This window comes from Hylaeus volcanicus, unplaced genomic scaffold, assembly GCF_026283585.1.
Source record: "Hylaeus volcanicus isolate JK05 unplaced genomic scaffold, UHH_iyHylVolc1.0_haploid 12197, whole genome shotgun sequence".
Taxonomy (NCBI): Eukaryota; Metazoa; Arthropoda; class Insecta; order Hymenoptera; family Colletidae; genus Hylaeus; species Hylaeus volcanicus.
Window position 1 is genome coordinate 665,855 of NW_026533147.1, and position 25,799 is coordinate 691,653.

The 25,799-nt window shown below is 33.0% G+C and overlaps 7 protein-coding genes and 2 long non-coding RNA genes across 26 annotated transcripts; 4 read left to right on the forward strand and 5 right to left on the reverse strand.

Annotated features, from left to right (window-relative positions):
• Positions 1-4: 4 nt before the first annotated feature.
• Positions 5-7,360, forward strand: LOC128883013 (uncharacterized). Of its 3 annotated transcripts, none has more exons than XM_054134957.1 (14): positions 5-660; positions 714-840; positions 889-1,032; positions 1,240-1,416; positions 1,462-4,357; positions 4,407-4,778; positions 5,157-5,378; positions 5,431-5,499; positions 5,559-6,260; positions 6,318-6,552; positions 6,605-6,789; positions 6,839-6,999; positions 7,053-7,150; positions 7,229-7,360. In XM_054134957.1, the coding sequence occupies exons 1-13, from the start codon at positions 339-341 to the stop codon at positions 7,138-7,140; spliced, it is 5,700 nt and encodes a 1,899-aa protein (XP_053990932.1). In that variant the 5' UTR covers positions 5-338; the 3' UTR covers positions 7,141-7,150; positions 7,229-7,360. The 3 variants fall into 3 exon arrangements, with proteins under 3 accessions (XP_053990932.1, XP_053990931.1, XP_053990933.1); XM_054134956.1 differs by lacking the exon at positions 7,229-7,360 and having other exon boundaries at positions 5-288; positions 346-660; positions 7,053-7,192; XM_054134958.1 differs by lacking the exons at positions 5-660; positions 714-840; positions 889-1,032; positions 7,229-7,360 and having other exon boundaries at positions 1,258-1,416; positions 1,484-4,357; positions 7,053-7,192.
• An 8-nt stretch (positions 7,361-7,368) lies between these two features.
• On the reverse strand, positions 7,369-8,390 carry LOC128883016 (uncharacterized). Its single transcript, XR_008458681.1, has 3 exons — positions 8,253-8,390; positions 7,556-8,194; positions 7,369-7,501 (listed from the first exon to the last, which is right to left on the reverse strand). It is a non-coding gene; the product is annotated as an uncharacterized LOC128883016 (long non-coding RNA).
• Positions 7,471-10,138, forward strand: LOC128883014 (kelch-like protein 1). Of its 6 annotated transcripts, XM_054134965.1 has the most exons (14): positions 7,471-7,806; positions 7,855-7,998; positions 8,051-8,123; positions 8,192-8,269; positions 8,322-8,463; positions 8,524-8,597; positions 8,648-8,749; positions 8,798-8,923; positions 8,972-9,026; positions 9,075-9,208; positions 9,279-9,388; positions 9,452-9,565; positions 9,609-9,683; positions 9,736-10,138. In XM_054134965.1, the coding sequence occupies exons 1-14, from the start codon at positions 7,477-7,479 to the stop codon at positions 9,916-9,918; spliced, it is 1,740 nt and encodes a 579-aa protein (XP_053990940.1). In that variant the 5' UTR covers positions 7,471-7,476; the 3' UTR covers positions 9,919-10,138. The 6 variants fall into 6 exon arrangements, with proteins under 6 accessions (XP_053990940.1, XP_053990939.1, XP_053990937.1 ...); XM_054134964.1 differs by having other exon boundaries at positions 8,648-9,026; positions 9,736-9,811; positions 9,863-10,138; XM_054134962.1 differs by having other exon boundaries at positions 8,648-8,923.
• Positions 10,139-10,287: 149 nt separating this feature from the next.
• LOC128882959 (uncharacterized) lies at positions 10,288-11,533 on the forward strand. Of its 2 annotated transcripts, XM_054134839.1 has the most exons (6): positions 10,288-10,529; positions 10,590-10,711; positions 10,868-10,917; positions 10,977-11,072; positions 11,148-11,330; positions 11,385-11,523. In XM_054134839.1, exons 1-6 carry the CDS (start codon positions 10,352-10,354, stop codon positions 11,401-11,403), a joined length of 648 nt encoding a protein of 215 aa, XP_053990814.1. In that variant the 5' UTR covers positions 10,288-10,351; the 3' UTR covers positions 11,404-11,523. The 2 variants fall into 2 exon arrangements, with proteins under 2 accessions (XP_053990814.1, XP_053990813.1); XM_054134838.1 differs by having other exon boundaries at positions 10,289-10,529; positions 11,148-11,533.
• A 2,143-nt stretch (positions 11,534-13,676) lies between these two features.
• LOC128883045 (probable serine/threonine-protein kinase DDB_G0286841) lies at positions 13,677-16,128 on the reverse strand. Its single transcript, XM_054135012.1, has 4 exons — positions 15,378-16,128; positions 14,947-15,311; positions 14,733-14,874; positions 13,677-14,676 (listed from the first exon to the last, which is right to left on the reverse strand). Exons 1-4 carry the CDS (start codon positions 15,846-15,848, stop codon positions 14,404-14,406), a joined length of 1,251 nt encoding a protein of 416 aa, XP_053990987.1. The 5' UTR covers positions 15,849-16,128; the 3' UTR covers positions 13,677-14,403.
• Positions 16,129-16,435: 307 nt separating this feature from the next.
• On the forward strand, positions 16,436-18,854 carry LOC128883046 (vacuolar protein sorting-associated protein 26-like). 6 transcript variants are annotated; one of them, XR_008458694.1, is made up of 8 exons: positions 16,436-17,138; positions 17,188-17,316; positions 17,398-17,494; positions 17,543-17,608; positions 17,678-17,768; positions 17,830-17,947; positions 18,007-18,263; positions 18,312-18,854. XR_008458694.1 is itself a non-coding variant. In XM_054135013.1 (8 exons), the coding sequence occupies exons 1-8, from the start codon at positions 17,136-17,138 to the stop codon at positions 18,485-18,487; spliced, it is 921 nt and encodes a 306-aa protein (XP_053990988.1). In that variant the 5' UTR covers positions 16,436-17,135; the 3' UTR covers positions 18,488-18,854. The 6 variants fall into 6 exon arrangements, 5 of the variants coding, with proteins under 5 accessions (XP_053990988.1, XP_053990993.1, XP_053990989.1 ...); XM_054135013.1 differs by having other exon boundaries at positions 18,023-18,263; XM_054135018.1 differs by having other exon boundaries at positions 18,023-18,263; positions 18,315-18,854.
• Positions 17,414-17,981, reverse strand: LOC128883047 (uncharacterized). Its single transcript, XR_008458695.1, has 3 exons — positions 17,746-17,981; positions 17,572-17,692; positions 17,414-17,524 (listed from the first exon to the last, which is right to left on the reverse strand). It is a non-coding gene; the product is annotated as an uncharacterized LOC128883047 (long non-coding RNA).
• Positions 18,855-19,334: 480 nt separating the features above from the next.
• On the reverse strand, positions 19,335-22,681 carry LOC128883044 (splicing factor U2AF 65 kDa subunit-like). Of its 4 annotated transcripts, XM_054135010.1 has the most exons (13): positions 22,161-22,681; positions 22,008-22,108; positions 21,201-21,949; positions 21,046-21,094; positions 20,869-20,981; positions 20,732-20,807; positions 20,582-20,669; positions 20,426-20,507; positions 20,230-20,361; positions 20,000-20,179; positions 19,865-19,942; positions 19,668-19,796; positions 19,335-19,601 (listed from the first exon to the last, which is right to left on the reverse strand). In XM_054135010.1, the coding sequence occupies exons 3-13, from the start codon at positions 21,900-21,902 to the stop codon at positions 19,458-19,460; spliced, it is 1,773 nt and encodes a 590-aa protein (XP_053990985.1). In that variant the 5' UTR covers positions 21,903-21,949; positions 22,008-22,108; positions 22,161-22,681; the 3' UTR covers positions 19,335-19,457. The 4 variants fall into 4 exon arrangements, with proteins under 4 accessions (XP_053990985.1, XP_053990984.1, XP_053990986.1 ...); XM_054135009.1 differs by having other exon boundaries at positions 21,201-22,108; XM_054135011.1 differs by lacking the exons at positions 22,008-22,108; positions 22,161-22,681 and having other exon boundaries at positions 21,201-21,348; positions 21,395-21,495.
• A 280-nt stretch (positions 22,682-22,961) lies between these two features.
• On the reverse strand, positions 22,962-25,795 carry LOC128882893 (uncharacterized). 2 transcript variants are annotated; one of them, XM_054134718.1, is made up of 9 exons: positions 25,780-25,795; positions 24,738-25,711; positions 24,482-24,685; positions 24,215-24,373; positions 24,024-24,128; positions 23,849-23,974; positions 23,618-23,766; positions 23,454-23,535; positions 22,962-23,404 (listed from the first exon to the last, which is right to left on the reverse strand). In XM_054134718.1, the coding sequence occupies exons 2-9, from the start codon at positions 25,389-25,391 to the stop codon at positions 23,213-23,215; spliced, it is 1,671 nt and encodes a 556-aa protein (XP_053990693.1). In that variant the 5' UTR covers positions 25,392-25,711; positions 25,780-25,795; the 3' UTR covers positions 22,962-23,212. The 2 variants fall into 2 exon arrangements, with proteins under 2 accessions (XP_053990693.1, XP_053990692.1); XM_054134717.1 differs by lacking the exon at positions 25,780-25,795 and having other exon boundaries at positions 24,738-25,730.
• Positions 25,796-25,799: the final 4 nt, after the last annotated feature.

Consider the following 25,799-nt stretch of genomic DNA (forward strand, 5'->3'; position numbering starts at 1 on the left):
TCTACTCTTAAAATAAATTACCATAATTTTTTTTTATTTCACCTTCATGTGTTTTGTCTAATTTATTGAGGTTGCTTTGGATTGAGAAAAAAAAAGTTTACTTGATCCTATTTTTAATGAAAGCACCTGTGATATCCAATGCGGAATTTTATTTAGCGTTCTATAATGCCGAAAATTTGTTTTGATTCTATTGTCAATTTTTTCTGATAGTGATAAAAAAATTTCAACATTTTTGTTATACTAAACGTTTTTTGGGTACCACCAGTTTAAAAATCTTCATTATGTTTTGTGAGAAATTATTATATAGTAAGAAAAAGTTATTTTAATTTTTTTTAAAAATGATAGACAATGAAGTGGACTCGCGGCGCGGAACGCCCTCTGTTTATCCAGCGTTACCACCATCTCCGTTTCAATATCTTACAGATTCTCCAAAAGGTTCGCATAGGAAGGAATTAAATGTAAAGGAAACGTCATCTTTTACATCACTGTATCGTTCTCCAAACAAATCTTTGAATTCGGCTACAACCTCTTACGACAATCAAACCGATTCTCCATCCTATACATTGACGAAGACGTCAAATATTCCACAGCAAAGTAAATTGGGGACACCTGTCTGTAATTCATCGCACTCCCGCTCGCATGAAGATCATACGTTAAACGGTAATGACGGTCTTTGTACTTATAATACTCTAAATTGAAAATAAAACTATCAGGTAGTACTCGAAGAAGCATTCTTCGAGTTTCCAAGTCCCCGCATGTCTCAGGTACACTATCTTTACGTCCTAGTGTGTCTTTCGCGAAGAAAAAAGAGATTGTTACGTTTTCGTCATCAAAACATAGGTATTATTTGCGAATAAACTTTTGTCATAACAACTTTTTCTCAATCAGAGAGTCTTGTGATAGTAATGAAAGTGATGTTGAATCGATTGCACTGAATCCGAGAATTCAAAAGGTGTCTTTAAGTCCTTTATCAGAGAAGCCGCAGGGATCATGTAGCTCTCAAAGCTCGCCTTGCTCTATTTCAAAGGAAAGGTACAATCAATAAGTAGATCTACTTGATTCGTTATTGTAATAAAGCCATTAGTACAGTTACAGTCTCAATAATACCACGGTTCCCAGCACATCTAAAACTTTAATAGACTTCGTCCATTAGTATCTTCAAAACAATATTTTAGTTTAGCATATTAGTTTATTGATTTCATTAGTATAGCCAAACCATCAGTAATATTCTTTTTCAAGGCAAAGTACTCATGCATCACCTAACCGAACAAGAACATCTATCGCATGTTTTGAAAGTCTTTTTTTACCAGCACAAAAGATTCAAACGACAGAGTCTCGTTGCACTTCACCACGGCATACTTTAGAAGCTACAGTGCAATCTCCACTTTATTCAGAATCACCATGGATGCTGCCAAGGTAAAAAAACGAAAAATTCTGTAGAATATGGTATATGTGTTTCAGTATGGATGATATTACTCGACAGTCATGTAATACACCTAGTCAAAACAAAAGGACATCTTTATTATCTACTGTTCAATCTCCTGTGCCAATGTACTGTTTTCGTGAACGCCTTTCACTTACCAGTGATGTTGGTAATTCGGTTCTTCCTCTACGGAACGACTTAGTACAAGAAAATTCACTTACAAGTGTCTGTTTGGAAAAAACGCGAAGCGAAGTAGCGCAGGATTTGAACAGTACATCTAGCGCACAGCCCTCCCCACCCAAAGAAACTCCTATAGAGAATACCATCAAAGCACCATTAATGCAGAAAAAATATGATGTAAAAACATCCCCTATACAGAGAAAAAAAGACTCTATTGTAGTTGGCAGTCCTTTTCATACAAATGAAGAAGACAGCAACCGTTTTTCATCAGTTTCTGATTCTTTCACAATTGCAAAAAAATCAGAACAGTTTCGTTCAGATATAGATGATGAAATGAATTTTTCTTCTTGTTCGTCCAATCATAAAATACTAAGAGAGTTAACGCCTTTGGCATCAAGAAGAAAATTAAGTTCTTCTTCCGAGTCTTCATCTATGTCAGACTTTTCTTTCGATGTGACAAAAGAACGTTCTTTTTCGGAGCAAGAACAATCACAAAAAAATTACTCACCTTTTCATACTGTCGAAAATTTAAGAAATACTGAAAAAATTGGTTCCTTATTAAATGAATCAGTTAAGGTCCCTCGCTTATCTTTGGCGTCACTTTACAACTATGACTCTTCTAATGAGTTAACGAATAGTTCGCCCGATATAACTCATGAAGCGGCGAACTCTGAAACAGTGTTAAAAGACCCGGTTTTAAAACCGCTTGGTACTTTGTCGTTCAATATTAAAAAACTCAGTGAAACAAAAAGTGATAAAGTTTCACAGGCAACTATTGATAGTATGCCCGATTGCAATAATCCTCAAAGACAACATCATATTAAAATTGCTTCTAGGAGGCGAACATGTGATAAGAGTATTGAGTGTATGAAAAAACAAGGAGTCGTTGCTGGTGGTAGTCTCAATGGTCAGCAACTCTTCACTCCTCGCACAGCACGTAGAACAATAGGGCCCATCAAAGTTTCACAAGGAGGAATTTGGGAGAGACTTGAGAATGGAGCGGATCGTATGACTCCAAGGCCGCAAGATTTCAATCCCACAGAAATACGCCTTTCTTCAACCGCTATAGGGTCTTCGCAAAAATGGAATTACCGCGGCTTCACTGAGGAGAAATATCAGCATAGGAAAAGCACAATGATTACCAGTATTAATGAATCATCACCTCATATTAAATACTTACAAGAAAAAAATTCAAAGTCTTATTTATTAAAACAAAAAACAGCAACACGGCAATCGTATGCATCACTCTCTTCCGCTGATCGTTTGCCGCCTATTTCAGTGGAATTCTTAGAAACACCCTCTCATTATGTCTCTAACATTTTAATAGTCGACGGAGAGGAAGACGTGAAATCCAAGGCATTCAATTCTATAAATAGCTCATCGAATCAGCAATTTTTTACAGTATCTGGTGGGCTTCGTCAGAAAAAAGAAAATTCTATTCAAACTTCATCGTTAGTTCATGAAAATTCTCCAATACGCTCAATCCGTTATTTCGATAATACGAAGCGTCCTGAAAGCTACACTTCCTACGATATTGAGCAGAATCAAGTTTGCACTGTTTACGAAAAATCTTTTAAAAGGAAAGCCTCCATTTCAGCTTTGGAAAATGAGTCGGATGCGCATTTTGAAACGGAAGTACCAAGTAACAATTATTCAATAGCGGGTCAAGCTAAACAAACTTCTTTTCCAACACCTATAGAAACCCAGCGGCGTATTTCTACGTCTGTTGGTGGGCTTAGCGTAAAGCGAAGTCTGGATTCTTCTTTGCCACCGGATTTGATACAAAGGCCATCTAACACTTTTATTATACAAGACGATGTTCAAATGAAACATAAAGAATATGAGAGGAATTCAGCTTCTGACGAAGCACCAACACTGCTCGATTCAAGTCATAGATTACGAAAAACAGATTCCAGTCTAGTAGATTTGCCTCTTCAAAATGTTTTTGAAGAAAATAAGTTTACAGTGAAAAACGTTCCCGTCGAGGCGGCATTCAAAATATTTACCAAAAATTCCTTGTCGAAAATACCAACACAATCGAATACGACTGATACTTCAAAAGTTGAAAACAATGCTGTCACGGAGTTTGGAAACAGGAAAAGTTTAAAACAACAACAATGGTCGGATCCTAAAGTAAAAATTAGCTCTAAGCGGGCAACATTACTACCGAAAATTGTTCATACGCTGTCGACACCTACTAAAACTCTTGCTTCATCCGAGCACACAAACAATTCGCAAGGAACATGTAGCTTCGTGAACTCAGATCAAGGAGTTTTGAAAAATTTACAAGAAGCTGCGACGTCGTCTGTAAAAAACAAAGAGGTTTTCAGTTTTCCTGAAAAGGGAGTTGATTGGAATACTTGTTTTGCAATTCAAAGGCTTACTTTGAGTTCGCAGTATTTTTCTCCACCTTATTTAACATTAGAACAGCTATCTCAGCAAGCGTTCGATGTAACATTACAAAAAACACAAGAAACAGAGAATAATTTGAGTCCAAGCGTGGTCAAAGGTCATGTCGAATCAGAAACCCTTTATGTTCAAAAGCATTTAATAAACGGCACAGTTAATGGTGATGATAATAGTGAAAAAATGAATTTCACTCTTCATTACGGATCTTTGGAAGACAATTTTACACCCGAGCATGTTGCAGCATTGATTGATTGGCTTGAAAAACGATCTCTTTGCGCAGAAAAAATACCCAAATCTACTAACGTTAAACTCGTCGCCATTTTAGATTATCTGCGCCATGATCCTGTAGGCCTTCATGTAATTCATTGCTAGTCTACTCATATTGTTTTTGTAGGATTTTGCCTTGTCTATAATTAAAGATGGTGTTAAGCATCTGCTCTCAACTTTCACAACAAAAGCATCTGTTGAAAGTTGGGAAGAAGTGTTAAAGTTGCTTGTACAATTTTGGCCAGAAAGATTGGAGCATGTACATCGAGAAATTGAAGCGTTTCCAAATACCCTGTTATCTCGTTATCAGTGTTTACTTATGCCATCCAAAGGTGTAACACATACAACCTCTCAGCATTATTCATTTTTCATGGATCATATTTTTGAACGAGAAGAACTCGCGGCGGTTTTAGCACTTGGCCACTGGAAATTAAACATTGCACTGCCAAGTCATTTTGGGGCGCTGGAGCGTCTACAAGCTACCGCAACTGATTTGCACGTATGTTATATTACATCATTTACTACATGTTATTGCCTCATAAGGCGACTACTTTCCGCCCTTGTTTTGCTGCTTAATAAGAGTGAGCGAAATAAGAGAGTTTTTTAATGTTTATGTGATATGTTGCTATATTTCATAAACCTTATGCATATTAACCCATTGTTTTTTATTAGTAACGAACTCGACATCAATTGAAACGATGTTTTAAAATAACGTTTTAAAAAATAATCATAATTGTTTTTAACGCGTTATTCTTTCTTTCAATAAACGCACACTTAGCTTTTTTTACTTATTTTAAAGTTTTGACGCTGACATTTACAGTATTTGTGTATCTTTAAGTACCTTTGAAGCATATTATTGTTATGTGGCGTTTTGTAGAAAGCTGTGCAGCAAGCTGATTTGGTTTTGGAAAAGCTTGGTAAAGTACAAGCTGCATCACTGAAGATGGAACCTGATAATGGAATTCATGAAGCACAGAAGACTTTACAAGAACAACTAAAAGAAGCAGTGGCATTGGAAAAAAAACAGGTTGAAAGATTTTCTAAACGCCAAAAGGATCGACAAGAGTATACTCAAATGTTAGACAAATTATGTCTTCAGGTATGTGCATTGCGAAGAAAGAAAATTGAAGAGTGTTTTTGTGAATATTTAGACTCAAAAAGAAATAGAGGAATTGAACATGCAAATCAATTTTTCCAATACTTATGTTGAAAATGGACAGGTTCGTTTTAATAAAAAAAAATTTAAATAATGTTTAAGTTCATGTGTTTCTTTTTGTAGGCAGCGGTTCAACTCATTGTGCTTCAACGTGATTTTTTGGAATTTGAACAATTTCAATCCAGTATTCGTCTCTATGATGTGGAACTGGATTATATTGAAATAGAAATTCTTCCTGAGAGATACCAGGCAATGAATTTTTACAATCTATGGAACACATATTTAAACCATTGGGTAACAGATGATCTTTCTATAAAGTCCATTCAATCTTCTGAAAATGTTGCACAATCAACATGTAGTACGAAAACATTTCAATCATGGGAACGTGAACGCAAAGAATTGTTCGAAGCTCTTGAAGAGGCTGAAATTGAACAAGATTCACTTCATGTTCACCAGCCCGAAAATCGATTACTACAAGCTTTAGCTTTACCTCCTCTTCCAAAAGTTCAAGTGTGGTGGCGTTACGAAGAACAGGTTTTACGCAATGGTGCTTCTCATACAGTTTTAGTGGAAGGACTTAAATTACGCATTCATTCTGGATTATCTGACAAAATTGAAGAATTGTTTCCAGAACAATTATGCCGCCCCTGTAGCGCTACTACTCTTCCACCTGTTGTTTATCTCCACCGACGTTTCTTATGTGCTGCATCTGAACCTAAAATACCTATAGGTCTTGGACCTTTATATTTTGATTGGTTCATACGACAACGTTTGTATTCGTTTGTTGAGAATTATTCAATGTTGCACATTCAAGAAGATTTGAAAGTAAAAACAGAAAAATAGAAACTAAAGAAAAATGTGTTTGTTTTTTCTTGTTTTTAGCTCAAAGGATTTCCTTACATAAGCCCAGTTCAGAAAATTTTTGACGATTGTAAATCAATTCATACCGAATGTGTTCCATTAACTGCGTTTGTACCTGGCGTTGGTATAGATAACGTCTTAGCTTTAGCAAGTTTCGTTATTATGCATTGCCGCCAAATCGATGCACTCATGGTACAACATCGCATACTGTATTCAAAATACCATCCGGTTGGGTTTTGGGGACCCGAATCTGCTTGTAAGTGACTAACGACCATCGATTCACATGAGAGTTAAACGTCTTTTTACAGATTTTTCAAGTAACACATTGTTTCAAGATCCACGTGTGCGCACGTCCTTAACTTTAAATGATACAAATCTTCAACCGTACAAATTCGATGAGGATCATATTGTTATTCATTGTCTTTTGAAACCTTCTGTAAACGAAAGCAACGCAATTCCTTCTTGTATTGAATCAGTAACAATTCTTTTAGTAGTAAGTCAAACCGTCGACTTTTTACAATGTTATACGACTGATGGAGTAGATAACAGTTCGGATTTGTTTGATCTTTGGTTCTTTCGTCCATGGAATCCGCCCATCCTTAAGTGGAGTTATGCTTAAAGCTCCAACTTTGACACCTTCTCAATTAGAAGAAACAAAACAGCATTTAAACGATACACTTCTTGAAACTCTTAAACAACTGACGTAACTCTTTTTTAATACCATTTTTTTTTTTATTATTCTTGTCGTTTGTACAGCGCCGAAACGTGGACACCTACACCAGATGATTTATCTCAGTGCATTCATGCAGTGGAAAACGAGACACAGCGCGTTCATTCCTTTTGATAAAAAAAATGTAATATTAAAGAAAACAAAACTGTTAACACTAAAAAATATTTTGTATTGTATGTTTCAAATTTTTAAAACCCCACAGTTGATCATTCGTGGGCACACATCAAAGGGTCATTTAAAAAAAGGAAACGTTTTTGTTGACCTAAAATATTTCCTTATTGTTAAATTCAATTATGAAAATTGAGAATTATAAAAATAAAATCTTATACTTTTTTATCAAAAAAATGAATCTGTACTTTCAGCTTATTCGACATTGCTTTTGCAAAGTGTCTTATTTAAAATTATACAGACAATTATATCCAAAAGTACACGTACATTGTCTTTCTACTCATGACTTTCAAAGTAAACGAGTCACCTGTTATAAAAGACAAAGTCTCAAGAACTAATGAATTAAATAGCGTCATCATACCAAATGAAACGAATGAAAAAGTGCCTGTCGAAGGAAATTGCGTCAAGTCACTTTTAGACACGCAAGACTCATTTGACATGATGGTAGGAGATATGCGACGTATCTTTTTTGACTGGTTAAAAACTACGGAAAGTGAACTAAATCATCAACGATTTCTCTTGTTGGAAGAGAAAAAAGAGTATCAAGAAGAAAGAAAAAGACTTTACGAGTCTTTTTTATCTGAAAAACGCTTAGAAATCATGCGTATTCATGTAAAACTATTACTATGTTTAAACTGATGAAAATAGTCAGCAATTTAGGAAGAGAGACGGCGCGTTGAAAATGATTTATCGTTATCTATTAAACAAATGGCACTGGAAAGACAAGAAGCACGGAAACGTTTAGCTGAAGACAAACAAGCAATTGCTCAAGAAAAAGAAATTGCTCAAAGAAATATTTCAATGGTATGCTATTTTCTGTAAATATGATTGTAATTGATTCCTTTTGGTTTCTAAGGAAAAACAAAAATTGATAAATGAACGTGCGCTTTTCGAGGAAGAAAAAAAAAAAATTTCGGATCAAGTTTTAGGTTAATATAACTACGATGTAGTGAACACGCGTTACATAGATTCACGAAATTTTGTTGACATTTCGTAGCGGCTGAAAACACAATTCAAATTAACGTTGGAGGCACAGTCTTTGAAACATCCAAACATACATTGACTCAACAACCACGTAATGCCAAAAAATTTACAACACCTCGTCATTTTTTCACATTAATGAACAGAATCTCTTTTTCAAACATTACTCAGTGATACTAATCCCGTACCTCGCGACCGTCATGGCAATATTTTTTTAGATCGTGACAGTGATCTCTTTAAATGTATTTTACAATTTCTACGTTATCCACAATGTCGTCCAGCTGTTAGGTGCAATACAAAATTTGATTAAAAAAACTCGAATTTGAAATCAAAAAAACTTTATAATAGAGATGCCGTCGAAAGTCATTCTTTATGTCAGGAAACTGCTTATTATGGAATCAAACTGTTTAGTCATCCTCTAGGTAAATTGTATGTACCAGTTCTGCGGTCTCTTTAGTTTTAACCTTTTCAGTTTTCGCTTTGGGAGGGTGCGATCATCATGGACCTGTGTCATCTATGGAGATTTTAGACAAGACTCAGGATGCATGGAGACCATGCCATTCTCTAATAACACGTCAGAAATTTTTTCGCTACTGTATTTTTTTTATTTTTCATACTCCAGCTCGACGTTATTTCGCTTCTGCAATCCAACTAGGAAGCATATACGCTTTTGGAGGGCAAAACTCAGAGTATAAAGCTTTATGTGATGTTGAAGTGTATGATATTCTACGCGACACGTGGTTTTCGGGTAACTCATTGTTATGTTTTGAAAGAGAGAGTATAGTGATTAACGTAGGGCCAAGCCTCATCACTCCAAGACGTAATACTACTAGTGCCTCTTTAGGAAATAGGTCAAAAATAGTTTTTTTTTAAATTGTCAACATGTTAATTTTTTAAAGATTTTTCACAATTGGAGGGTTTGATGGTGCCAACAGAATATCTACAGTTGAAGCCTATGATCCTCGTATGAAAAATTGGTGCCAAGTCGCTTCCCTAAATACTCCACGTTCTTCTTCTTGTTCAGCCGTTGTTGGTAATGTAAATTTTTTGTTAACATGCTAATGCTACATTTTTTTAAAAAAACCTATGTAAAAATGAATTAGATGATTCTATTTTCGCTATTGGAGGAACATCAGGAGAACGTCTTCGATCTATTGAAAAGTATGAATCACGAGCAGACCGGTGGGTTACTCTTTCGGGAGGCCTTAGTGAGGTACACCATCATTAATCATGAATCGTGTATATGTCATCTCCTTGTATCCTTCTTTCATAATAGATTCGTTCCGCTGCAACAAGTTCAACCTTTCTCGGTGCTATATACGTTTTCGGAGGCATTAATCAACTCAACAAAATTTTGTCATCCGTTGAATCCTTTGACGTAATTCAACAGGTGAATCATCTCATTTCTAATAAAACGTCAATTTTTTTGCAAGGAATGGTTATATCGGCATAATCTCAATATTCCTTTGATGGAATCTGCGTGCGCTTCCACTCCTGATTCTATCATAGTAGGCTTTCAAAAAGTCTTGTGCTATTAAAACGCATCCCCTGATCCTTTAGTTAACTGGAGGTCATAATGAAACTATTTTAAACAACTCTTTTTTTTATCAACCCGAGCTTGATGAATGGCGTGAAGGTAAAATTTTTGACATTGGGCTGTATATGAACCAAGCACCTTCCTATGCAGGTCCTTCGATGTTATCTCCTCGTTACGGTCACCAAGTACTTGTAGCACAAATTTAGTTTTTTTCAGTATTATAAAATGCTTTAAAAAAAGAATTATTCAAGTATTATAGAATGCTTTTAAAAAAAAAATTATTTAACTATTATTTCAACTTGCTTCCGAAGACAAGTTTCAAGCTATAAATTCTTAAAAATTTTTGGCATTTTAGATTGTTGGAAAATTAAACTGTCTATTAAATACGTTTTGTATAGCAAACTTAATGAAAAAAAAGTTTTCTATTTTTTTTTTTGACATCAAACTTCGTTAACCATTTGTCGTTAGTTTTCGTCTGTTTGTTCCATTATTTTAAAAAAATATTTAAATGAATTTTCTTATTCATGTAATGAAGGGAGCCATAGATGTACATGTTTTCAATTTTCCATAAAATAAAATTTGTTGTTTTTAAAAACAAAATGATAAACTAGAAATGCAACGTTGATTTTTTTTCATCTCATGTTACTTGCTTATTTCCATGTTATTTTTATATTATTTTATGCATTCACTTTTGAGATTATTTTATGCTTAAGAAAATCTTTTCAGTTACCTCCAACGTCTGCAAGAGATGAAGAATATACAACACAAGATTTAGGTGTAAAGCTCAAGCAATTGCTTGACGAAAAATTAACGCCAAGTTTGTTATAAAATTTTGAAAAAATTTGACACGCATTTATGCATCTTTTTTTTTTTTCAGTACAAGAACAACTTCACACGATTCAGAAGGTTTTGAATATTGACAAACATGATCCAAGTCAATCGAACAATGACTCTCCACAAGATGCCAGTAATTTAGGCAATTCACAACCCAATGAATTCGTACGTTGTCTATGAATAATGTCGTTGACGAAACCTTTAAACCAACATTTTTTTCGTTCACACCATTTCATCCTCTCTACTAGTTTGTACCTGTATTATTGAAAGTCAAATTCAAGTAACCTAAATAAATTTTTGGTTCTATTTTCTATTTGCCAGGTAAACAATGATCCGTCTCAACATGATGGACCCATTAACAAAGAAACCGAGTAAATTTTTGTTTTATAAAAAGTTTATCTACGCTAAAGAGAATTTCGGTTTTTGATAGTCAAAGTTATGCAACTGATGAAATCCAGAATAACTCAAGATTTGCACAAAAATTCTACTCACGAGGCTTAAGTAATTTATTAAAGGATAGGCAAGAGTATGTTGATTTTATTGTTTCTTAAAAACAATAGGGAAATCATGAAGTTTTAATTCTTTTTTTTTTACTTAACAGCCTTCAAAACAATTATCCTTCGCAATACGAAGCAATGTCTTTTGGTCAACAACATCAAAGAAACGATGTGTGGAATCCAAATATAGAGATACCATCAGAAACACTAGCGCAATCACAAATGGCAAATCAACTTCGTTTTTCCGCTCCTCCTTTGTCACCTTACCCACAAACATTTTATCAACAGTATGCAGCGAATGATGGTGTTTACCCTTCAGTAAATCCTTACACTTATTATAGACCAATTTACCGCTATTGATCAAGTGAGTCAATGTTTTTTTTACTATTACCTTGAGAATTTTCCATCTTGAATTTTTAAAAACATTTTTTTTAGTATAAAAAATAACAGATTACTAAAATTATTAAAAATGTTTTAATAATACCTGGTTCTATAACACCTCTGAAATATTGTTGTGTAAATAAACTTTCTTGTATTAATAAACTTTGTTGTGTGTCATAACAATTACATAAGTGAGAAAATTTTCTTTAGTCGTTTAACAGCTAGAGCGACTATAAAATATTTGAAAATCTCACTACTATAATGGACACTTGGACAAAATAAAAAAGGATCCTAGGTGAGTCAAATTGGCATAAAACAAACACAAACCACCAAATGACACAAGACGGAATAAAATACAAAAACTACCCTATCCAAGATTGAAGATCAAAATTTCTCTTTTAAACTGTAGGTTGTTTATAATAATTATAAGTAGATATCTTTGCTCGTTGTTTTTTTAACTTGCAAACTCTTTTAGCATGGACAAAATCGCTACGTTTTTTTAAAGTCATCGAAATAAAATGTTATTTTTTTTTTGCAACAAGATATTCGCGTTTGAAACATGACAATTGTGTTTTCGTTTATTTTTTCAAAAAAAACACGCCATATCATTCTCGTTTTAATATCCTGTAGAAAGCGCTATAAACAATCGTACATATAATGAGTGCATAGCTTCGGGTTCTGTTCCCATTTAAATCAACAACATTATTTGAATTTAATTGTTTTTTATGAAAGCAATCTTTTCGTATGGAAACAAATAAGTTTGTTAGTCATAGACTGCTCATTATCATCAATAAAAGGATTTATAACGTTGGAAAGCTAAACAAAATGATTGCTTGACTTAAACCCCGAAAAACTACAACTGTTTACACTTGAAAAATAACCAAAAGACAATGAGGTTCTCTTATGGTGCCCCGTTTGAGTAACAGTGTTATATAGTTGCTTCGTTTGCCTCAATCCAAAGCAATTGGTGCCAGCAGGCTAAAATATAGAGAAAATAAAATTACAAATATAGATGATTTGTTGATGTTGAAACGACATTGGACACCCTCAGTGTCGCGATAACACAAAAACAACGTTTTCAAAAAAAAAATATTGCACCATTTAATACAACTTTCAAACCTTTTTCTATTTGTTTAGATTATTCAAGAGAGTACGATAAGATAATGCGCTCGAACGTGTTCAATAAAGGAAGTAACTTTACGCTTTTCGTAATAGACTCTGGGTAGGAAAAAGATAGCCTTTTAAGCTAACGTCAATTGATAACAAGAGTGATATATTCGCTTTTAATTTTGTAGCATACAGTTCGTGCTTTTGTATTCAAAACGAATTTCTTCAAAAGTGAAATTATGAATTCCTTTACACGCAAGAAAGAAGCGCGTTTTGAAAAAAAAATAAACCACCAGAGGAAAATTATTAAAGAAACCTAACTTTCAAATTCTTTTTGACATTCTTTAAAACAAGCAAGATTTTTTAAATAAATTTGATTTTGACGGAGAGCAGGTTGAGAAAGATAAATTTGACCTTGAATTCCTAAAAGACCTTTTAATGATAAAGGTAATTCAAGAAGAGAATGGCGTAGTTTCGAGAGAAGACACTGTTTCTCTTTTTGTGATTTTCCATAAGATTTCTTTAACGAATGCGAGACTAAAAACAACCGTGTACGTTGACATTCTCCAGCAATACGTAAAGCATAAATGGCATGATTTTTATCTAAAATGCAGGTTTTTTTTTTTTCATTCCCAGCTTGACAGGTCATCGTATTGTCGTCAAACGGTACGGCCAAATTGTTGTTTTCATCCGGTTCACGTGTACTTGGTTGACACGATGAACTTGTAGAGAGCTCATTGGGTGGTATTAAAGCTAATATAGAATCAATTTCTAATTCTAAGTAAGAAGCTAAAGTTTTCCATTGCAAGTGTCTTAACTTAACAAGCTGCTTATATTTTGTTGGCGTAGTGTTTTGTATACTGGAGGGTAATATAGGAATTTTTGTCTCACTGCTACTCTTTTCCTTCACGACCGCCACCATTTTTTTTCGTAATTTTGAAGGGTTTAACAAAAATTGATACGCCAATTTTTTGAAGACATTGATTGCGTTCTTAGCAACGATACGTTTTTTTTTTTTTTTTCGTTACAAACAAAATGAATGGTATGATGAAGCATGACAATCTGCATGCGTATGGCTAAAGAACTGTCGCAACTCGAGTTTCCATTTGAAGGCGTATGATTAAAAAAAAATCCTGCGTGTTGTATGGTATTTTGAGGCAAGCAACCAAAAAAAATCACATATCATTTAATCTATACAGAAGATGTTTGGTTGTTTTAATACAAAAATAACAAGAGTAATGACTTTACCACACAATGTTTCATATTGAAAACTGTTCTTCACGTCGTAGTATTTTCAATGAATTATCATCAAAACGTTGCTTCACGTATAAAGATAATAATTCATAAAATCTTCACCATACACTTTGTGTTTCATTATTACAATTTTAAGATTGTTATTGTGTAAGGATTCGATCAAGTGATACCATTTATGTTTGGTGTAAAACTAAAGGTGAAACTGTTACACTCCTTTAAATAATATTCTAAAAAAATTAGCCGGTTACAACAAGAATATTATATTGACTTGATTGATAAAAAATACCAACAAGTAAGATTTCTTGCATATATATCAAGACTATTGCTATTAAATTTTTTTGCTGATAAATCAAGACGTTATTAAAGATGGGAGTTCAGAAAAAAAAACTGGATTGCTTTTGCTTTATTAAAGATAATCCAAGTAAATCATTATGTTGGAAAAAGAAATCATTGGTAGGAAGCCTAGATGTTTGTTTTAGCACATATTTTGGTAAAAAAAAATTAGATTTTGTGGGGGCACGAAAATTAAGCATTCGGAATTCTCCGTTCATCTTGTTCCCTTATGTCGAGAAAAAAAAAAGAAAAAGTGAATTTGACTAGAAAGTCAAAAAATTGATTTTAACATATTTTGTCATGTAACAAGTTAGAAATACTGGAAGGGGTATGGGAATCATTGATTTGAGTCTCCTTGGGGATATCACCTATACGGTTCACAAAAGTGGTTAACGAAGGAATAGTGGGGCGAAGTGTGTAATAAGGAATGACATTTAAATCAATGCCAACAAAAAAAGCATGCTCCTTTAGTTCTAGAAGGTCATAAGCACCTAAACGTTGAAGAGGGTTTTTCTTAAGCATCCCCATAATAACGTCAAATAATAATTGACTTTTTAACTAATCAAAATACATTTTTTTTTTAGTCAGAAAGAAAATGTGAAAAAATAACGTACACTAGATTTTGTATTCATCCTTGTTGAAAATGTCGAAGATACCATATTATAATTTAATATATTAAATACAGTGTCAATATCCGTGGATCCACGAAATGGGTGAAAGCCATAAAATAATTCAAACAAAACACACCCGAAATTCCTAAAAAACAAACAAGAACATTTTCTTCAAATAAATGGATTTCAATTCATCAATCAAGCATTATAACACTACCAAACATCTATAGCATAAGGGGAATAGGGTCTATCCACTTTAACAATTTTTTCGATATTATTTTGTTTCCACTGTAGGAATTTCTTCTGAAAAAAATCGTTAGAAGAAAAAATTTCTGGTGCTATATGAATAATAGCTTCAGGAGGTAAGTAATGTAAAGCTCCGAAGAATTGTTCATGTTTATTGGATGATGTGTCCCAAGTTGATTGATATATAACATTCGCACTATCCTGTTTTAATGCGTCTTGTATGTCAAGCTTTTCATCGATTAAATCTTTGAAATCATCTTGATCATGAACAAAAATAGCATTATTAAAATCGATTAATTTTAATCTCCCGTATTGATCAATTAAAAGATTATCTGGCTGAATTAAAAAAAAGAAAAAATAGGTATTAACAAAAATGTTATTTTTGTTAATTGAATTGATTACCTTAATATCTCTATGAGCGACATGATTTAGACGTAAATGACTAAGAATATTGACAACATCACAAACCCAATAAAACATAAGTAATTCAGGAATATCCATGCGATAATGAAATAATACATCACTTAAAGAGCCACCCATAACTAATTCAAGTTGAAAGTAAAGGTAAGCGTCATCTTGAAAACACGATAATAAATACACAAAGTTAGGATGGGGGTTTAAACATAATAAAATATTTTTTTCCAAAAGAACATTCTTTAAAAGATTTTTTATCATAACCTTTTTTTTTGAAATAATCTTTAATGCAACTTGATTTTGAGTGAAAATATTTGAACAAAGATAAACTCTTCCAATACTTCCTTCTCCTAATAAACTTTTTAATTGAAAATCACTTCTTTTACATCCTCGTGATTTTCCTTCATGTGGCGTTTTCTTATCATTTATAGGTTGAACGTGTTCTAATGACTCCATCATTTCATCCTTTTTGATATTATTGATTTTGGAGAACAAGGAAAAAAAAGAAGTTCAACCTTCCACCTTACTTAATACCATTTTTGCTTATGATGTTGTATAAAGAATTAAAAAAATCACGTCATCCCAAATAGGACAATGCAACCTTATCATTGATATTCAACACAAACTTAAACTTAATGCACTCAAAACCTTTAGTGAAAAAAATTCGAAAAAAAATTCATAATATCGATCTCTGCATTATTTTTGTGGTCGCTAAATTTCAATACGCATCTCTTCACTGTTTCAACTGTTCTGCAATAAAGTTTGATTTAGGTCCTTTGGAAATGTTGTGTTTTTTCTTGTTGAAAAAAAAAAATAATTAATTAAAAGAAAAGGTTTTTTTTCTTATAACAGACATGACCCCAAAACGTCATTGAAACAAATCACATCTAAACAATATATACTTTCAAGATACTTTTAAAATCGAAAAAAAAATTCTACGTTCGATTGGTAATGTTTCAGTCAATTGTGTTTAATCTTTTAATTATTTCTTTTTTTAATTAAAAATCTGTAACTCGGGTACCATGACACCAATCACCATACCGGGTAGGCTCAAGTCCTGTGAATGGCGTCCAAAAATACATGAAAAATACAATTGTTCAAAGCCTTACCTTCATAAAAAAACCCAAATTCTTCTGGTATTTCACCATCAGCACAATTAGAGTCAGCAACATTCTTTGTTTTTTTCTTGTCACTCCGCTTTGTGACATTTTCCACGTATTGCGTGGACACATGAAATAACATTCTTAGACGTAATTGTGATGAATTCAAAAAATGAAAATAACCCGTACACAACCTTTTTATACAGCTCATTTTCAAATAATAAAAGCTTTTGTTATAATACGACGTGAATTTTGGCAAAACTACTGATGCTTGTAAAACCTATCCCTACAGTTTTGAAAACGCAGATGTATTCTACTCAATTTTCAAAAATAATCCTCGAGTATACTTTTTTATGAAACTTTAGAAAAAAGTTCGCAAATTTTTTTTTGAAAGTCTAGGACTATAGCAATACAAAAAAAAAGAAAAAATTGTAAAACATGTTTGTACTACTTACCCTTTCAGATGATTTTATTTAAACAACAATTAAACCTTTTTTAAAACACACAGACTGTATGTTAGACTGGTAATTTTCACAGAACAAAAAGAATACGTTAAATCTGTTTTTTGTTTGGTTATTTATTGGCACGATTAGTGCTCTGGATGTATAATTTGAATAAAAACAACACATTAAAATTTTTTTGAATTATGGTAAAGTTCTTTGTTTTAATAAAAACAAGGGTTTTATGCTTTAACGAAGCTTTCAGCTATTTTTTCCAGCGGATGTACTATTGATTTAATTCTTGATCGCGAAAACAATCGTCAGTGTGGTATAGTCAATGCGTTGGAGAAACGACAAGAAAAGAGAAAAACGGCGCTCATTTTTAATGTATGATTCCGTCAGTTTTAATATATGAATGTTTAGTATTCATCTACATATCATTTGTCTGGAATCTTTTTCTCTTTCAAGAATTATGAAGATGTTAGTGGTACAGCAGTTATAAATATAAGCCCAGCCCGTAAATTAGAGCATTACGGAATTCGTGTTGAGCTGATAGGCCAATTGAGTATGTTTTATCTAACTGTATGATAAAGCACTAAAATTTTAAATCTAGATGTGTATAAAGACACCAATGTGCCTTACTGTTTTTTTGCTATTTTCAAAGATCTTGACTCTCCTGGTACATAATAAAAATTCTTTTTAAATGGGAAAGATCATCATTGTTTTTGCACTGTTGCTTTTCTTCAAGGTTGTTTATATGAATCTAAAACCTATCACTGGAAACTTCAAGGAGTAGAAAAAGAATATGAAACATACTGGGGCGTCAATGTTTCTGTGAGGTAAAGCAAGAAAATGTTCTTTTAACATTTGTTTGTCTTAAAATCGTGTTTTATTTATTAGATACTTTGTTCGATTATGTGTGGTTCAAAAATACGGTTCAACGTTGATGAAAGAAGTAGATCTTATTGTTCAAAATCCGGTTCAAATTGTTCCCGAATCTGAAAAAGTAAAAATGGAGGTAAATGATTGAAAAAAAAGAAAAGTTTATCTATGTGAGCATTTCAATTGACCAAGCAGTCTCTATAATAATAAGTTTGTTTTGCAAAAGGTTGGAATTGAAGGTTGTCTACATATAGAATTTGAGTATGATAAGCTTTACTATCATTTAAAGGATGTGGTTCGAGGCAAAATTAATTTTTTACTTGTCCGAATTAAATTAAAGTATATGGAAATCCACATTGTTAAAACAGAAACTGTAAAGGGATCTTATCAGCAGTATACAACTACAGATATTATTGGAAAATTTGAAGTTATGGATGGTTCACCACTTAAATGTAAAGATTTTTTTTTTTTTTTTAAACTCCCTTTATTTTTCTTTCCAGTAGAATGTATACCCGTTCGCTTATATCTTTGCTGTTATGATTTAACTCCAACGTACAATAATATACAAAATCGTTATTCCGTTAAATATTACTTAAATATTGTTTTGGTGGATGAAGAAGAAAGAAGGTATTTCAAACGACATGATATCACGTTATATCGGAAAGAAATAACGTAACAAAATTTTTTGAAAAATTGAAACAAATTATTAATGTCTACTATAACTTTTAACGTCACTATTTAAAGGAATGAGTTCTTTGTTTTACGGACGTTTTAAGGTAATAGGAAGTTGTTTTTCTTTTTCTTAAAGTTTTTTCGAAAAACATTGTAATGTGTCAAAGCATTGTTGAATAATTTATTATTATCAAATGGGTGATTTATCCCCAACTGCACTAAAATAGTGGTTAAACCAGTCGAATGTACACTACAAAAGACTGTATCGATTTGTTACTGGTATGTTTTTGAAAGATGATTATTGACCCTCTTAGTATAAAAAAGAGTTTTTTGTTCTATAAAAATAAATGTTTTTTTTTCAATATTTTGTTGTTGCATTCTAAAAGTAAACCCCAGTAAGATTATTAACAAACCAATGAGATCAAATTGGAACACTTTTTTGTCAGAACACATTACAGGAAGAACAACTACAATTTATTTTTTTAAGTGTGTAGTCTCCTTTTCTTTAAAAAAAACAAGTTTTTGTTTCCTGAATAAGTTTTATTTAGATTTAAAACAATTACAGTAAGATTAAAGTCTTGTTTGCGTTTGTAATTTTGAAAACAAGCAAGCTCACAATGAGAACTGTGTGTTGTACACATCCAGGACAGCTTACCCACTTTAAGATCTTCTTTATCTGCCTTGTATAAAAATCATAAAACAATAAGTCTCTGTGAACTCCCTATTGGATAGAAAGAAATACTGGAAACGCATGAAAAAAAGTGGTAGTTTGGTTGAAAAACAACTGTCGTTTCAAAAGTTTTATTTTATTGCTTTAGTATGCTAGGATTAGAACTTGCGCTTTAAAAATTTCAAATATTACAATGACAGTGTTTGACTCCTTTCATTTATAAATGTTCTGATCAATACAGTAAAGAATGTAGGTATGTTTTTAAATAATAAAGGAAAAAAACAATGTTTTAATAAAAGTGAAGCTATACCAATGTATACTTCCCGTCCAAAAATCGTTCCAAATTATAAAAGGCAGCACAAATCGTCCGTCTCTGCTCATACCGTCTTCCATTCAATTCAGCCTGGGCTTTTCTGGCTGCTGTAATGTCGGAAAAATGTAGAAAAACCTTTGAAAAAGAAAAAGCAGTAGTCTGTTATATTGAAAAGAAAAGGATTCTTTGCGTGCACTTTACCTTCCCCACTCCAGGTCTGAATGATAAATCTTCAGGAGGTCGTGGAATGACAACATTCACTAACGTTCCATACTGAGACGCTTCATTTTTCATATCTTCCATAATAGAATTATAGTCTTCATCCTTGATCTGTTAATTGTAATAAACGTAAGAATGCACGAGTGATGGTTGAAAATGGTTGAGATATCAAAACATACTAGATCTTCGGGAAACACTGCATTTAAAAGTTGAACCACCATACTTGGCTTCGCACCTTCTTGACGAGCCGCCTTAACCTTTAAGAAAACAAGAGATTTATTTTCTTAATCTAGGTAGTGTACAGGATCAATTACCTGTGAACCGATCAAAGCATTGCTGAAAATTTTATACGTCACAGACGTTGGAAGTTCGGTAACAATAGATGACGTATGTGTCACGCGCTCCCCTTTGTCGGTCAAACGTGATAGTCCTGGTAACATTAACCCTTTATGAAATCTTGGAATTTTAAATCCCATCGGTTTTCTATCTAATGCCTTTGAAAAATTAATTAGAGTGCAAAAAAATAGATTTTCATCATGGTTACCTTAACAGCAGCATTAGCATTGGCAGCCGTATCAAATTCAATAACACCACAACCCATCGATTGACCTGTTTTCAGGTCTTTCATAAGAGCAGCGGAACGTACAACACCATAGCGGGAGCATATGATTCGTAACTAGATAAGATATGAAACCGAAATTGGACAAGAACGAAAAGCAGTGGTTGCATTCCAAATTTACCTCATCATCTGTTACTGTCACTGGTAAATCGGTAACGTAGACCTTGACATCCATGCCCGTCTTGGAGGTTCCAGGAATATGACTTGATAAAACAGACAAGGATACAAAACCAAATGAATTCTTCTTGATCTAACGACTTTCAGCTTATGTTCTTACTCAAACCCACGCGGTTTTTCCGGTGGTGGAGGTAGAACAACGTCACTTAACCGCGATATTTTTAAAGCTTGGCCATTAAATTGAATCCCTAGTGTAATTTTTTTTTTGAATAGACAGTGCTCAATTTGAGAGTCAAAAAAAAATACTCACCGTTAAGTTGTAAAGAACAATTAACATCAGCCACAGTACGTAAATCGATAAGCGCATAGTTTTGTTGTGCAACTAACTAGAGAAAGAATACAAAGAACACATAGGACCATTACATGCTTTTTGTATTGAGGAATTACCTGAACACGTGACACGGGAAAAAAACCGGTTAAAGCGGCTGTCGTAAAATCAACACCTGCGGCTGCCAAAAGCGCTCCATTTAAAAATTGAACTAGGGAAACGTCCACAGTGTCTGTTGAGACGTACAAATCTTATTAAAAATTTACGTTTTGAAAAAAATAAAGAAAAAAAACAACCTGACGGTAAATTTCCAATATGTAAACGACGTCCAGGATCCACTGCTAACTGCACATATTGAATTAGACAACATGAAAATCGCAGTATATTATGTTTCTTTATTGATAAGGTCAACTAAAAAAAAAAACCAGGTCAAAAGAACCGTTGTACTTACCAAACCGATTTTCCCATCAATATCACTCATTTCAGCTACAGAAACATCCCATTTTGATTTTTTGACGGGTTTCGCAACGGGTTTCACAGCTTCCTTTGACTGACTTCTTTCTTTCTTCTTAAAATCTTTCGTTTGTTCTGTATCTTTACTAAAAGGTTTACGATTATACGAACGGCTTCTCGAACGGAACATACTTTCATCAGATTGAATTCTCTTATGATTTTTTTGGACACTGTTTGAGCGATCTCGATAAGACCGACTAGAATGTTGTTTTGTTGCGTGAGTTTTATGACGAACTTTTGAGACACTACGCCGATAAGTTTCTGAGCTACTATGACGATGTCTATGCTCTCTCCGTGAAGAATGTCGTTGAGATGATTTGTTACGTTTTCCATCGTCATCTTCATCATCCGAAAAACGTTTATAATGATGGCTATGCCGAGTGCGCTGTCTAGTTTTGACATAATTGTCTTCCGTCGTATCTGACAATTCTTTGCTTAAATCAGTTTTACTAGATTTCTTAGGATGAGACACAGAAGACTCTCTGCCTCTAGATCGACGACAATGATGCTTATGCCACGTCCCACGACTTTCGATTGAATCATTTCTGTAACGAGATGTGTGATGTTTTCGTGATTTATGAGGATTGTTTTCTATTAAGTCATGCTCATTTTTTCTTTTGCTTCTTTTGGAGTTCCCCATCTCTCCATAAGAATCTACAGAAGAATGCGTTGAGTGAGTTTTATCATCTAATGCCACATTAGTTGACTGTCTCTTTTTATCCTTCGATTTTTTGAATTGGCCTACTATTGCTTCCTTAGAATTCACTTCACCATTATAACATTTATTTTCATTTTCTTCATGAGATACTGATGCTTCTCTTTTTCTTCTATCAATAGATTTCTTTTCTAAAGTGTCATCAGCGTTGACCATTGAAATTTAAAGTTTTGTAATCAATACCTTTTTTTGTATATAAAATAAAATAATTATTTCGTTGTTCCTTTTCTTTTCAAATATAAAATATAATTCAATCGACTACCACCCATCAAGTTTTTAGCATTCCTTATCCTCACTTGCTACAATGTCAGGTATCTTGCCTTATTTCATCATGGAATTTCTGGCACACTAAACCTAACTACAATCTAACGCACAACTTAATCCAATCTCAAAATTTTACTATCTTTATTTTACATAAAAATATTGGCGACAAGCGGCGATTTCCTAATTTTTCATTTAAAAAGTCAGATGCATAACTTAGGTTGTGATCTGCTGTCTTGTTCTTTTATTTGCAAACGAAAAATTCAACATAAATTTCTAAACACCTTTTGTATCGAAGAAAAATTAACATACCGTATCATTTTATCAAGTACATGCCAAGAATGTTTTGCAACTTGAACTTACCTCAACACGTGATGTTAAAAATTAATTCTTTTTATTAAAACGAAAATTCGTGGTGTAAAAAATTTTCAAAACACATTAACATTCTTATTTTTTCAACAAATTAAAAACGTAATTTTTTTTAATTCTATTTATCACAGTGACTAATTCTTTAATTTGTAGTTTTTTTTTAATTAAAAAAAAAATGCAAAGCAATAACGAATAAAACCAAAAGATATAAATATGCGTCATTAGTTACCCCAAAATATTATTAACATCATTAAATTTGCGTAGACATGCATGTTCGAAATAAATTAACTCGAACTCGTAGAAGCGCTTCTGTTCATTGTGATGACTACTATTTCATTCATTATTTGGGAACAACAATTTAAAATGTACCATTTCCAAATGCATCACTGTCGAAGACAAAATAACTTGTCTGTGTTCTGTAACATTGCATTCTTTATTTACTCTTTATGAATGTTTGACATCAATCTTTGACCTGTGTACAAAATTGAAGTGCTGGTGAAATTTATCAAAAAGATAATTTTAACCTTGAAAGAATAAATTTAAACATTCATTTTACACGCTGACTAGTTTCTTGTCACAATGTATTCTTTCTAATTCCTGAACACTTATTTAATTGAATTTTCAAAACTTGAATATCCAACTACTCCCCCTTGCGTCAGTACTTCAGGTTCTGATTGTTTCATTCGAAATTCGACAGCCCTCATTTGTGGATTCGTGTGTTCGATCACAGGATTTAATGCACTAGGAAGCAATTCCTTATGGTTTGTCTCCTCGGTTCCCTCTCCAATCATCCCATGCTACAAAATATGAGTTGAGCTCTGTTCTTTAATTTAAGGTTGACAATACCATTGGTGATGCGTCGTAACGGCAAGAATTCTGACGATCAACATTTATAATAGGCGCATCAGCAGGAATCTCAGAATTCTCTCTAAAAAAATCATTGAAATGAAAGGTTTGCAACAAAGGAAACAAAAAACTATATTCTAAAGCATGTAACGTTCTCAACGTACACAACAGAAACATTAATTTCAGCTTCATATGGAAGTTTTATATGTTTGATATGCTGGGGTAAATAAAATGTTTTGGGTAAAGAAGATTTAGAATTATCGTAGGTTGAGTTGGGAATAAAGGTATTGTTTTCAACAGTACCGTACGGTGTCTTGCGACAAAGAAAACCAACAGTGAGTAATGTTTCTTTAATAGATTCTGCATCCTTGTCTTGCACACAGCACATAATTTACCTCTATTTTATCATCTAATGGTTTTTCAGTCGTTTGATAATAGTCGTTTGCAAATTGACTTTTAAAATTCTCAGGAATCGGAATGGGTAAAGGTGGAGGCGTTGGTATCCTGGTCATTTGAACTCCCTAAAAATTATTTAATATATGCCAAAGATTGAAAAATAACAAAAATAACCTGAACATTTTGGAGTTGATTTTCAAGTTTATAAGGGACTTCAATAATTTTTTCGACATAACGTGGAACAATATACGGAATTTCCTTTATAACAACTTTGGGAACCTAAAACGTTAACAATTACAAAACGATAAAATAATGTTTAAAAACATATTGGATAATCCTTTTTTAATACATCAAAATATCCGTACTTTTTTGTGTACAACTTCTTGAACCTCAACAATTTTCTCTTGTACAACAGGCTTGGAAGCTTCAATAATTCGTTCCACAAAATGCTCTTTACCAACAGGGACTATACGAGGTGGAATTCGACATGGTATCTCAATAGGAACTTCAACATATTTAATTCCCTAACAATTGACAAATAAAAAGAAAAAAATTAGTTTATTCTTTCAAGAAATCATTCACAAAAAAAAACAATGAGAATTGATGCCAGTTGTAAAACATCGAAATCTTACGCAGGGAACTTCAACAATTTTTTCTTCAACAATTGGTTTGTATTTAAAAAAAGGAACTTCAACGATAGTCACGTCATCAATAGGCTTTATTTTATCAACGTAAATTATTTTATCAATATCAGAAAATTTATGCGTGTATTGAGTAAATTCTTTTTCAGAAACACGCGTTATGGCCTCTTGTTTGTTCACAAACACTTCGCGCTCCTACAAAAAAAAATCAATAAATTTTTGATATTTACTGTTAAATTATTTTTACTTCAATAATGGGTTTGATCACAAATTTTTCGGGAATTTTTTTCATCATTTCCTCTGGTAAAGGAACTGCCCCGTACGCTGTCATTGCTAAAAATTTCCCATTCTCCCCTTTGAATTCACTATGAATTTTTTGAAAAGCATCTTCTGTTACATACTCCGTGTATGGTGCGTTGATTTGATTTAATGTTAAATCTTCCATTGTATTTTCATTTTTTTCCATTTCTGCATTGTAATTGTCCATTAACTTTTCCTTCCATCGTTTATCTTCTCGATTCGAAATGTGCACAAATCCTTTGGATTCAACTGGAAGCGGAACACGCTCCGTTTCCACTACTGTATTCATCCCATGAAAGTAGGGGGCATTCATTTGCGGTATAGTTTCCGAGTCCAGCTGGTCTGCTTCCCGATTCTCGTTCATGTAATCGAATTGTATTGCACCATGTGTACCGTTTTGGGCATGGCCTTCCAAATTGTATGCGTAGCGTAAACCAGATGACTCTCTCTTATCAGTAGCATGATGAACTGGTTTAATCGAAATGGACGCCCCCTTTTTGCCATTTGTGTCCAAAATAAGATGATCTGTTATTCTGTGAGGAAAAGAATTCATTTCATAACGTTTTTCTACACCATTTTCTGAAGCGTTTTTTTCACTCATTTTCTTTGATTCACACTAACGAGAATTCTTTTGTTTTATTTAATACTGTTTTTTTCTTATCCCCTACAAAGGTTTTTAACAGGTAAAAACTTGAAAGAAAAAAAAAAATTATAAACCTAAAATAAACGTATCACAAAAGAGTGACTCAATACCCCCAATCAATTCCAAATGTTGTTGTCACGGTGCTTGTTAGTTAACGAAATTGGCTGAATCGTAGTTCCGCCGTCGGATGAATTTAAAAAATCACTTAGAATCACAATACTTTTTTAATTTTCAAAAAACAAAACCGTAATTTATCCGCTACTGTATTAAATTTATATCTTTAAAGTAAAAATCATTACAAACTAATACAGAAAAGTTTCTATTAAATCAAACTTAGTATACATACGTGTGTCTCGTCAACATTTA